A 13286-nucleotide genomic window follows, 5' to 3' on the forward strand; every position below is an offset into this window, starting at 1 on the left:
CCATATTCCTCGGGCAACGTTCCCTGAAAATATATTAACAAATAAACGGGGTAAATTATTACTAAACGAGTTGGCAGAAATCGATGGGATAATCGCAAACGGGCGACTCCCCTCGGACTCTCCAGCAAACTTTACCCACAGATCGTATCAAGGGGAATCGATTCTTGATTATGTTATAACAGGGTCTCATACATTTGAGTTATTAAAGGATATCGCTGTAATCGATACCATCTTCAGCGATCATAAAATCATTTCAATCTTAATGAACGTACATCCCCCTAAATGTGACCAATGGTCCTTGAACAGTAACCAAATAAATTTTGGTAACAGTTCGGGAAGATGTTATTGGAATGCAAGGGCTCATCGTTACCTGGAGGATATGCTAGATATAGCAATCTCCGAGCTCCCCTCTTGGTATGGCCGTGAAAACGAGCTTTTTTCCTTATTCCTGAATTCAATAATAACAGGGGTTGAAAAGCAGAATAAGAAAAAATCTACCAAAATAACCTACTGTCCCCTGAAATTGCTCAATGTAGACCTGAATAAACTTATAAGGGCCCAATACTTAAATAGAACTGAGGATAAATCCCGACAAATAACAACACTAAAAAGGAGAAGGAGGCGACTCTTATATGCTCTTCAAAAAGAAAAAGAGGATACCATCTGGGTAAAAATAAGGGAAGCTGCAACTAATGGAGAATTGAGACAATTTTGGTCCCTTATAGGCGAAGGGTGCGGAACGAGAACCATTCCACTCCCTATCCCTATCGAGGAACACATATGGAGGGATTTTGTCTCTAACCTCTATGCTAGTAACCATTCAGTTTCCCCTCAAGTACGGGTTTTAGACATTTGCCCACCGACAGAGTCTCTTTCAGAAAAAGACATAGAACTCGCCATTGGGGAAATGAGACGCTCAGGGGCTATGGGCCACGATGAAGTCCCAATTAATGTGTTAAAGCAGAACAGGGTCAAATGGAGCAAGCTCTTATGCCCTATCTTTAATTCCTGCATATTCAGCGGAAAGGTCCTACCTTCCTGGAAGGGAAGCATCCTGGTCCCATTGTACAAAAAGGGTGATCGTCTTCTCCCCCAGAACTATCGCCAGATTGCATTGTTGGATGCAATCGGCAAAGTTTTTACTAGATGCCTGCTCAAACGGATAAATGCTTGGGTTGAATCTGCAAATATCCTTCCACTTGAACAGACAGGCTTTAGAAAAAACCACGGGACCATGGATAATCTAACTGCCCTCCAGGTAATAGTTGATAAGTACATAAGAGCGAGGAAGGGAAGAGTCTATGTGGCTTTCATAGATTTCTCCACGGCCTTTGATAAGGTCGACCGTCAGGTATTGTGGAGAAAGCTACACATCTTAGGAATGCCACATAGCCTCTTACGCTTGGTCCAGGATCTGCATGACGATACATGGTGCAAGGTTCTGTTGGGAGGAGAAAGAGGTCTCTCCGGGCTCATTCCATCTGCAAATGGCCTCAAACAGGGCTGCCTACTAGCTCCCCTCCTATTTTCCCTTTATGTTAGTGACCTTCCCCTTACTCTATCAACATGTGTAGGAATTGCTCCACGTTTAGGCGAAAGACACATCCCCTGCCTAATGTATGCAGACGATATTTTAATATTAGACCTCTCCCCTAAGGGTCTTAATAACCGTCTGCATGCACTACACATCTTTTCTGAAGAGCACTTTTTGAAAATAAATATTTCTAAAAGTAAGATAATGTGCTTGGAGGGACGAAACAAACTAAAACTGGACCACATTAGTTGGGAATTGGGAGGTCAGAAATTAGAAAGAGTAAAATCGTACGTCTTTCTAGGTATGGTAGTCACTAGTAATTTAAGTAATAAATTACACATTGAAAGCAGTTCTCGAAAAGCAAAGTCACAGGGTAAAGGCCTAAGAACTCTGTATAAATCAACAGGTCAGAGACACTTCGTTCATCTGTTGGAGGCCTTTCGGGCAAAAGTTCCCCCGACTCTGCTCTACGGGGTAGAATTAATTGACCTAGCGGAATGGGGCTTTTTAGACACAGTGGAGGGCTCCCTACTGAGAAATTTAACCTCGGTTAATAATAGTTGTAGCTCTGCAACCCTGCGTCTAGAACTCGGCCTTAGGAGTAGCTGGGCTCAGGGACTTGCAGGAGTGATTCGCTGGGTCATTAGTCTGATTAAAGGAAAGCCATCCACTCTCAGATCTCTTATTACAAAAGAGTTGATGGGCCCCCTAAATGCATACTCGATCCTAATAAAGAACTATAGGAAAGCTATCACTCTCTTGGAGTTGGAGGAAGCTTCTATCTTAGAGCTTTCCATGAATCAATTGAAATTACAACTAAAACAAGCTACATGGAAGCTAAGCTACGAGAGGGATCGGAATTTAACAACACAAAAAAAGGGGGCCACTCAAGTTGTTGATTCCTATTCAATCAGACAGATACAACCCTATCTGTCATGGAACATCCCGCATGGCTTACGCCGCTTTTGGCTACTTCTCAGGCAGGACTTGCTCCCCCTGAACAAGTTGTTGGCCAAATGGTACGGAATATCCAATGTATGTAATTTCTGTAACCTAGCAATTCAAGACTCCAAACATGCCCTGTTAGCTTGTCCTGCATTATTGACTTACCGGCGCCTCTGGATAAAACCGGCTTGTATTCAGTTTGGTATTTCTTCTGCAACAGCTCTGTTGGATGCTATTTTTAGCCCCCCGAATGGAATTTTTTGTAACAAAATTTTTAATTTTTTTAAATGTTTCTTAGAACTTTATTAATAGAATGGTAAATTACTTTTGTATAATTACTGTCTGTATGAGTTGTTTTATACGGTCAAAATTTTTCATTGTCTTTTGTAATTGTATAATATGTGGATCTCCACGGAGTTCCAAAACATATTTAATAAAATTGAATTGAATTGGTAAGTTTAAATTAAATATTTTACTTTTTAATTCAGTATTTAAGGATATTGCATTACCACACATTTTTAGGAGGTCTATCATGAGTAAATTTGAGCGCTTTACGATATTTAAAAAGTTCGTTTTTGCGTTACGAATGTACTCCAAAAAGTAATGCAACCGTGACGCAAAATTTGGACCTCAACTTATACATTTATTGTTTTAAAGCTCTGCCATAAGGAAACTGGCAACAAGGAGAAATGTGGCATTAAAATCTGTTCTGCTCAATTGTTTAAGTCAGCACTTTAAAATATCTTATGGGGTTAAAGCACCTGTGATAGAGATCTTTGTGTGCCTCGAATATATCAGTGAATAATATTATTGGTAAGATAACTCTGGGGGTTAACACATTTGCTTTAGAGATATCGGTTTTATCTAGCCTCGGTTTTGAATCAAAGTAGCATAGAGGGTTAATATGTTGCCTGTAAAGCACATCATGCAATATGCAGATGACAGATTTTTATTTTATGTAGCTAAGTGGGTTACTGCTTTGAACGCAGAGATCCTTTTGTAATTTGCAGTTCATATATTGTAATTATTCTAAAATAGCAGTGAGCTATGAGGGACATGGGATTCTTACACCTTATAACCTTCACTGACTGTGTAACACATCCTGTATACATTTACACACATGATTTATTGTCAATATATAATGTATACATGCAACCTAAAGTGCTTTGACTCCACATATGGATAAATAACACTGTAAAAGAAATAAAAACAAAATAGTGGTATTTAAATTGTTATTTGTGTAAATACTGTGACAAACCAGCACATCTGACATTAGTATTGTTCATGCATATGTCGTATATACAGGGAATGATTAAAGTCAAAAGCATGTCTCTCTAAAGTACTTGTGAAGTGATAACAAGCTGTGAGCCTTTCTTTCCACGACATTGCATTTGCATCTAGGTGTGAGGCTCCCCAGTAGAGCCAACGCAGTCTTCGGAGCTTGGCAACCCAGAAATTCTAGGAAATACTTGAGTTTTCCTTTAAGACTGCCTATAAGCATTGTATTTTAAGTCCATTTATCACAGAAATAGGGTTGGAAATTGCACCAAAATCCACCTATTTTTAAAAACATTCTCTGTGGGAAACCCCCCCAAACCTGCGTATCAACGTCAGGCTCACTCGTTTCACTCGTTCCCTAGCATTCATGGATTCATTTTTCTTATGCCCCACCACTTTCAAATTCCACCAGCGGTCACTGGTGGTTGGAAGCTTTCTGGATATGTATCGCTAGGATTGACAGCTTCCAGAAGCAAGAGAAATCTGGAGCAAGTGCCTCACAATACAGGTACTTTCTAAGGCCCACAACTTTATAAACATGCGCTGATAATATAATAAATAACAAGCAGTATACATTGAGATTCACTTTCCCACTACTGGCAACTTCAGAGCAGAGAACATTAGAATAAGCATTTTATGGAGACATTGTAATTTGCAATTCGTAGGTCTATAAACTAGGAGTATCCATCTCAGAGTGGGGGTTTCAGATTGAAGGTTGTAAATACTTCAACCTTCAAACCTATAAGTCCTGCACTGGAATTGTACAAAACGCAAGCCAAAGCGGCTGCAATGTACGGTAGTGAGCTATGGGGGTACAGAGCAGGCCCGGATCTCGCCAGAGTAGAAAACATCTTTCTCAGACGTCTTCTGGCCCTCCCCCGTGGCACACCCCTGTTTCCCCTAAGATTGGACGTGGGCTTACCTTCTATCGCTGCTGAGCTGGAGTCTAAGCCTGTAAGATTCTGGCATAGGCTCTGGTCCACCAGCGAGCTTGAACACTACAGGAGTGATCTTACCCATGTAATGGCCTTAAACCATCGAGATAGAATTCCTTGGCTGGCCTTTGTCAAGAAGGAATTGTATCGTTTAAAACTGTCTGAGCTCTGGGAGGCTCCAGCATCGGGCTGCCAAAGGCTATCCCGGAAACGGCTAGTCCAAATCCATAAGGAAAAAAGCCTCGATTTACTCCTTACCTCAACTAACAACGGCACCCTAACTGAACGCTTCTTGCAATCCAAAAACTCCTATCAATTCGAGGGTTTTATGGACATTATTTTCCCAATTTTAGCCAGGAAACTGTTTATTCAGTGGAGGTTTGGCACTTTACCTATTAAAACTTTTACCTCCAAATGGCAACAGCGGGATGATAATACCTGTCCGGGTTGCAACTCCCATGATGAGGAAGAAACCCACCTTTTTTTCTTTTGTCCTGCGTACTACAAACCAAGGAAATATTGGCTGGTCCCCCTTTGCAGGAATTTGGGTTTCAGGAGACACCTAGATGCTTACAGAGTATTAAGAACTAGTACTCTGCCTCACATAGTCTTTGCTGTGGCGAAATTCATCATGGCTATGTGGCATATCAGGAAAAAATTGTTATATGCACAAAACCCTAAATTATGAATTTGTTTTTACAATCATGGACTGTGCTTTTTAATTAATTCATGTTTGTTTTTTCCTGATTACGAATTGTGCCCTTTATCCCTTCATCATGTCTGGAACGACCCGGTAACCATTTTATGTATTGTATTTTTATGATTGTAATTCTTTTTAAAATTGGTTGTTAAAATGTAATATGTCATGTATCTTTTATGGTCTTATAGACCGAAATAAAGAATTTTTGGATTGGATTGGATTAAAGAGATTCAATCATTTCAGATTAAATATTAACACACAGAATCTCATTTACATGAAACATTAAATTAAAAAACAAGATGCACACCTGCCTGGCTTCAAACTCTAAAACATCCAGACCATATTGAACCCAATTCAAAACAAGATATCCACAAAAGCACAGACATCTGCTTTTAGAAAGAAGCATATTCGGAGCGCTGCCACTTTATCGCTACTTCTCACAAATAGAGGTAATCTGTGCTTTCTAAGCAGACAATAACTTTGAGAATCGTATACGCCCATAAAGAAGAAAGGAAATATCTTACCAAAATAGTGGTTAAAAAAACGATTTACAAAAGTTCGGTTCAATTTCAGGGTGTCGGCTAATCCCAAATAATATTCTTTCCTTGGAATCCACTGTGCTTGTTCCAAGTCTTTGCAATCGAGGCACGGATAATACAGACGCAGAAAGCTCCCCTGCAAGAAAAAAAAAAACATTTTGTTTATAGTTGTGAAGATTTGAATAAAACTAAATTAAGAAGGCTGAGCATTAATCTGAATATTGATTGATTAGGACGATTTACTATGGCAAAATACTGCAAAATCCAATTATAAGATATGGTCGAAACCATAAAGACATAAAGCATGTTCAAAACTCATGAGTATTAGCATACTCCGGTGACGTTAAACAGTTTTCATTAAAGATGGATCCACAAAATAGTTTTGTTTGATGATTCACATGTAGTTTTCTCAAACATGTTTCTTTTGGGAACATTTAGTTTGATCTTTGCTTGAATTGTAGACAAAAACATCCGCCCATCAACTGGCAATGTATACAAGCTATCCACAATGATGACTCGCATGGATTATCCAGGAAACGGAAACTATTCAGTGCTTGTAAAACAGAGACACGTTTCTTAACTTTTGTTTGCGATATAAGGCGCCATCTCAGATGCGTAAACACACATGGCTGTTAGTGTTGGCCAGAAAAGAAATGAAACATGTATTTTTAATGATTACACCGACATTTTTCAATCTTATTGAATATAACATTGGGCCCAATTCACTACAGAGAAAATGTTGCACCTTGTGATTTACGCCTGCTTACTACTTTCTGGAATTCGCCTGCTTACTACTTTCTGGAATACACCTAGTAGTACACTAGGTAGAACGCGCCAAGCGCTGGTTATTCAGAACAATCCCCTGGGCTCCCATTCCAGCTGTGCAGTGTTCGCTATAGCAAAGAACCCCGCACAGGGGGAAGAGCCTGTGGTGCAAATCAGATGTTTTCTTCTCAGTGACGAAAATATACTTCCCCGTGGAGAAAGGCCTCAGCCTAAAGCGCCCCCAAATATGGAGGCGATTCGAAGGGGGGTTATTTCAGTTTTGTGCTGGAGTACATTTCTGGCCTTTTCCAGGGTGGAAAGGGCATGGAGAGGAGCTTGTTAATGCCCACAAATGTATATGATTGTGTGTGGGCGTTTTCAAGCTACAGCCGGGTCTGGTGGCTCTGTGGACTAATGCGTCTGCTGCAGGAGCCTGTGTTTGACCTCATGGGCACAGGTCCAAATCCCTGCGGGTCCACTCATTCATCCATCCATCGGAGGTCGGTAAAATGAGTACCATTGCGTTGGGTAACAACAAACATCTGTTATTCAGCGCCAAGATACCCGAAGTGGTGAACCTGCGCTTTACAAATACACATGTTATGTTATGGCAAAAACGCCCACTTCCCACCCCTTATTTGGGATTTACGGAGATCTCCGCATTTGTAAACGGATACACACTTACCAAGTGTTGCTTTCAGGCAGGCGGCAAAAAGCAAATTTTTAACTTGGTGAAAAGGATCCGTTGTGTTTATTTTATTAGTTTAGAAAAAAAGAAGTGCAAGTACCTATAGTTATAGTCAGAGGAGGAATTATGTGGTAATTGAGGACCAAATACCAAGGTCGAATTGTCTAAATCATGTAGAAGGCAAACTAAAATAAACTAAACTGTGCGATGCATTCTGTACCACTAATACCACCACTTTTTTGTAATGAAAGGCTCGCATCTTCGAATCTGTAAATCCCAGCTACATTTTGTGCCTACTCTATAGCTTCAGGATTATTTTGTGCCAAAACCAGAAGCCTCTATAAGCGTTAAAGAGCAGCCTTGCAAAACAGTAGCCAAGATATGCATAAGGTGTCTCGCCCAGAGGCACAGTAAGATTCAAGATTTCAGACAATTTCTGCATTGCGAGTGCCTTTTGTAATACCGCATGGGTTGACCATAGTGTGTTGTGTAACATGACTTTGTACGAATAATAAAGCAAAACAGTATCATTTCCACTCTGTCTGTAGTACTCTCTGTACAGGCTGCTCCATATACGTCACGTCGGTAAATACTGTCTCAGCAAAGATTTCATTCACCCCTTATCATCAAGTTAATACTTCAGTTAAGCAATTGGTGATTAATTAACCTCTTAAGAATCTGCCACCATGGAGCACCACGTGACTCGTTTTTTGGTCGAGACTAGCGCAGCACGCATGCGCTGCTCTAGGAAAACGAGCTTTTGAAGTCACTCTGGACTCCGCCTGCGGTTACGAGCAGCGGCGCGAAGTGTGCTGTTTTTCACAGGCAGCAGCGGGCACAAACGCGCGAGCGCACCACTCCTGGGCTTGTTTGCATTCTGTTTTCTTGACTTCCTATCTCCTCACCATTGTCTTGAAGTGCGCAACTTTGTACTTGTAGGCTTGAAACGCTGCATGTTACAAGTGCCCCCTCGAGGGCAAAAACAACTCGGCTTTTAAAGCTGCCTTTTTCTATCTCTGTTCCCGGTGCCTTTACCCCGTGGGGCCCACCTCAGTTTATGCTGCAGATTTCTCCTAATTGCAGACACCTTCATTGGCCCACAGCTTCCCCTTACGGAAGACTGCCATAAATGCGCATGTGGGATCCAAACTGGGGGCTCAGGCGTTTTTGAACTGCGGTTCATTGGCTAGCCGACAGAGCTGCTCACGGACCCCACACTAAACACAAAGCTGCATTATTTCAAGAGGGCACACAAACTTTAGAAACATCTCAAATGTGTTGCACCCCTTTAAGGGTTCCCTTTTAACTCCTCGAGTACCTCCTATTGAGACATATCCACATTAAATGTGTACGGTTCCACACTGCAGAGAAGTTTCTTAATGGAAAGTGGTGTTTCCGGGACCCTGGAGTGCGCACAGACAGGTAACCCGGAAGTGTCTCATATCTGGGATATGCTGAATAAATGAGACGTAGATATAGGGTTGTTCAGGAGAGATATTCCGATCCTGGCCCTCGGAGTATAATACCTAAAGCCCCGCGTCCATTTCTTGTCTTGGTTGTTGGTCATAGTACGTTTGTTGACACAAAGGCTGCCATCGGTCGGTCCGTGTCTCACTTACTGATGGACCTGGAGCTTTATCAGGGCTCTCTCAAAGGTTTCAAGCACACAGAACTTCTCCCAGTAGAAGTTGTCCCTTGGGAATGTTGTCTGCAAAACGGTATGTCTGTGTAAATGTAATGGCCGTTCCATCGGAAAAGCCACTGTCTGTAAATAACAGTGCACTGCCGCACGATGCTTTAGTTACATAAAAAAATAAACAAATGCTCATCTCATAACTATTAAAGCTAGGTGAAAACTAGGTGACCTGTGAATGTTTGTCGTTCTAAAAAGTTGGTTGTGTTTCTGAAACGTTTGGGAAGGACTGTTGTACCTTCTGAAAGCTGTCCTTGATTCACACATCTGTTCAGTTATTTATTTTACACATTAATTTGCATCGGACATCAAAATAAATATTGCCCGTGCCAGTAGTTTGTGCTAAGAGCTCGGTTAGACCTGGCACCATTGGTGTGGGTCTCCCTTCCATTTTTGCTGTTGCCTCATGTATTTTTTCTGATGTTAGATGCTTTGGGCACTGTGCCACTGCTATCCAGTGCCACAGGGCAAGTGCTCCCTATTGTAAATTGATGTATTAATCAGTGGTTCCATGTTTGGCTATTCGGTTTACTTCAGACCCTAGTCTAGAGCACTGAGTGTACCCAGGGAATGTCAATCCAAATGCTGCTGGTGGGCCTGCAGCCCTGGTTGTGCCACCCACACAAGCAGCCTTGTAAAATGGGTCTAAGTTCTGCCATTGCAGAGCCTGCGTGCAGTCTGGTACCGTCATGTTGACCGGGCAAGTGCACCCACTTGCCAGTCCCTAAACCTTCCCTTTTCTTCATATCAGTCACCCCTATGGTAGGCCCAAGGGCAGGGTGCATTGTAAGTATAAGGTAGGACAAGCCCTGGTGTGTGTGGCATGTCCTAATAGTGAATTGCCGCCATTTTCGTTTTTCACTATTGAAAGGCTACCTGTTCTCCATAGGCCAGAATGGGCTGTAGAATTATTACATTTTATAATCCTAACTGTCTCAGAGAACATGGTAGAAATTCTAGTTTAGTATGCCTGAACTCAGAATAATAAAATACATCTTTTAGTGAAGTTGGTTTTAACATTCTGTGTTTGCAAATACCACTTTTAGAAAGTAGGTATTTGCTTGTCTAATCATTCAAACCTCCCTCTGCTAGGTTGTGTATTCCTTTGTCTGGTTTTGTGAGCGACAGGGCTGGGGGATTCCAAGAGACAGGCTGGGTCACCCAGTGGTGAATAGAGAGATCTGCATCTATTCAAGGTTCACCTGAACCTTGAATTGGGCTGTGCCTGCCTTCCACAATGCTGGCTCCACCTCCTTTGGGGCGTCTGATTTGCCTGCCCTGTGAAAGGAGAAGTCTGGTAAAGAGAGCTTCAGAACTGGTTTGGACTGGGCAAAGGCCCCTCTCCACTCAGAGATCTAAAAATATTGGGACCCTGATCTCATGAAATTAGATCACTTTTGGACTACAAGAAGAAACCTTTACTGAGGAGAGGAACTCGAAGAAACTGAGGAGAGACTATTCCCAAGCTGAAGTGCTGCTTGGGGGATTGGCCTGCAGTGGTTGCCTTACTGCCAAAGGAAGGAGAAATGAACTTTGTGTACTTTGCATTCAACTTGTGAAGGATCTCCAAGGGCTTGGAAAAGAGCTTGCCTCCTGCTGAAGTCTCAGGGACAACAGACTTCAACCCCCAGCTCCACAGAGTTCTTTTGGAAGTGCCTGCTGCTGTTTTGGGCCTTCTGAGGAACTACGTGTCGCAAGGAACTGGAAGCGCGACTCAACAAGAAGAAGTGGGTCGCAGTCGCTGTGCCTGCCGTCGCAACTCCGAAGGAGGGTGTCGCCGCTGGGACTGTTGCACTGCACCGCATAGGAGAGAAGCGTGCCGCAACGAAGAGGAAGCGTGTCGCCGTCGCTGCTGCTGCCGTCGCAACTCCGAAGGAGGGTGTCGCCACTGTAGTTGTCGAACTGCACCGCATCAGGAGAAGAATCTCGCAACAAGGTGGGAGTGTGTCGCCGTCGCTGTTCCTTCTGTCGCAACTCCGAAGGCGGGTGCCGCCGCTGGAACTGTTGCACCGAAGAAGAAGAGCACCTCGCATCCCCTAGAAGCGCACCGCCGTCGAAGCTGCTGCTGTCGCATCGTAGATAACGCTGCTGTAGTTGTCGCATCGAGTGGAAGCTTCACGCATCATGGGAGAAAAGTGTCGCGACTGGAGCTGCTGCCGTCGCATTGTCAGGGTGTCGCCGCTGCAGTCCACGCATCGAACCGAGAGCTTCTCGCATCCCCGAGAAGCGTGCCACATCTGGAAGCTCTTTACGTCTTTATTTCTTTGTATCTGAACTTTGGCGCATTCCCATCGCTGTGACATTGCTTGTCGTGGAAGAACGCAACCTAAGGTACATTGACGCAAAGTGTCGCATCTAAAAACTAAACTGAACTAAGCTTAAATCTACCATTTTAAAGTAACCATATTGTGTTTTTGTTGTTGTTTATGGTCTTGTGGTAACTCTATATAAAGCTACTTATTTTTTATTTAAAACCTGTGTGGTGTCCATTTGTAGTGTTGTCACTGGGTTACTGTATGTGGTCACAAATGCTTAACACACAACGCCTCTGAAACAAGGCCGGTCTGCTCGTGCCAAGCTACCAATGGGGGTGAGCAGGGGTTATTTTAGGAGTGTAATCCCCTCATCCCGACTAGAGGCGAGGGTCCCCATTTGTCACAAGTACCTACCTGTGCCAAATAGAGACCCCCAAATCAACAAGGTCCCTGACTGTGACAGAAAGCACAGTGAACATGTACATCATTATTTTAAATTGGCATCACACACAGTACAAGATAGGCAAGTACAAAATGGGCAAAAAGGATTAAGATAAAGTGCTTCGAAAATGCAGATTTAAGTAATACCTAGACTGTACATAGTGCATCTTTTTTATAATTTTATTTAAAAATCACACTTCACAGCTTAGCCATGTTTCCCTAAATGCGTCATCAGAAAGCTTCAAGGGATTCCATCAATTAAAGCCAATAGGGCTTCAGAGGGACCTTTACGTTTGCAGATTAACCAGTTGCGCACGTTCACAGTTTGATCAGGCAGTAGCACCCAGGCAAGAAGTTTCTGTCTGCGCCTCCCACAGGAGAGCCCCTCTATGCCTTACACTGCAGCTGAAGCAGTTCAACTTGTGCCATTAACCGCCTGGGCAGTTGCCTTTTCATTAAAAAAAAGCATTGGCAGAGCCAATAAGTCTCGCATTTGGGAACTTATAAGTGTTTAGTTATCCAGCACAATATTCTTGGTGCAACAAAATCAACTGTTGCATGGCTAAACACTTAAAGGGCCCAAAGGCAAGACCTATTGGCTATGCCAATGCTTCTTGTGCGTCTTTTGATCAATTTGGCTAGAAACATATTTTTGGTTGAAATCAACAAATTATGTAGCAGACTCTAGATCCTCGAAGCGGTTAACTCATCTAGAACCTCAGTAGAGGCTAAAATTGATGCAGTGGAGTTGGGAGGAGCAGAAAAAACTTAGAGACAGGGGCGTGACTTAAGCGGCGGCGATGGCGGTCAAGTAGTGTGAGAGCTCCGACCAGCCCGCAATAATCCTGACTATTTATCCTAGCTCTGGACGTCCAGAAGAGATGCTGTTCCTTCTCCTGAGGTTGTCTGCCTTAGAGGATCCTCTGGCGGTTGCTGGAACGGGACGCTCGCCTCGGTGGAGAGGCGCGCTGCTCAGGCTGAGGGAAGCGGCCTGCAGAGAGCTGTTGACGCGTGAGCCGGGACCTCCAGTACATCACTGGTCCGGAGAAGTGCGGCAGAGGCTCGGCGCACGGGTGGAGGTGAGGCCGCGGCGAGGGGGGTGTGGGCCGGTTTGGCTCCTTGACACCGGGCGGACCTACCCCAAACTCCAGCCTGCCAGGGACTGACATTGTGGCGGCATACGGGCTGGTGTGGCGGCGCTGGCAGCCCTTGGGCTGAGGCATCCTCAGCGGCGGCTCGGCGGAGGCGGCCGCCATTTTGGGCCATATTGATCACCCACAGGAGGCACAAGAGAGGTGCGCCCGCTATCCTGGTGCCCAGCAAAGAGTGCCTGTCGGCGGTGGCTTGGTGTGGAAAGTGGCCCTGAAGCCCTGTGGAGGCAGAGTGGTCAGCACGATTGGGCTCGCCTGGTGGGGTCTGCGGCTGTGGTGGCCGGGGCTGATCCCGGACCCGGCGGCGGTGCAGCGCGCTTGATTCGGCCCTGCGGGACTGCATTGGCACTGGGGCCCACTCC

The 13286-nt window shown here is 43.9% G+C and overlaps 1 protein-coding gene across 3 annotated transcripts in view; it reads right to left on the minus strand.

The window, feature by feature from the left end:
• The window catches only part of PLA2G7 (phospholipase A2 group VII), a 324365-nt gene that overhangs the window by 176308 nt on the left and 134771 nt on the right, over positions 1-13286 (minus strand). For all 3 annotated transcript variants that reach the window (XM_078647671.1, XM_078647670.1, XM_078647672.1), the window contains exon 3: positions 5917-6067. In XM_078647671.1, coding sequence (XP_078503797.1) covers positions 5917-6067 — 151 coding nt within the window. The remainder of the gene's footprint in view (positions 1-5916; positions 6068-13286) is intronic.

Source organism: Lissotriton helveticus, chromosome 6 (genome assembly GCF_964261635.1).
Source record: "Lissotriton helveticus chromosome 6, aLisHel1.1, whole genome shotgun sequence".
Taxonomy (NCBI): Eukaryota; Metazoa; Chordata; class Amphibia; order Caudata; family Salamandridae; genus Lissotriton; species Lissotriton helveticus.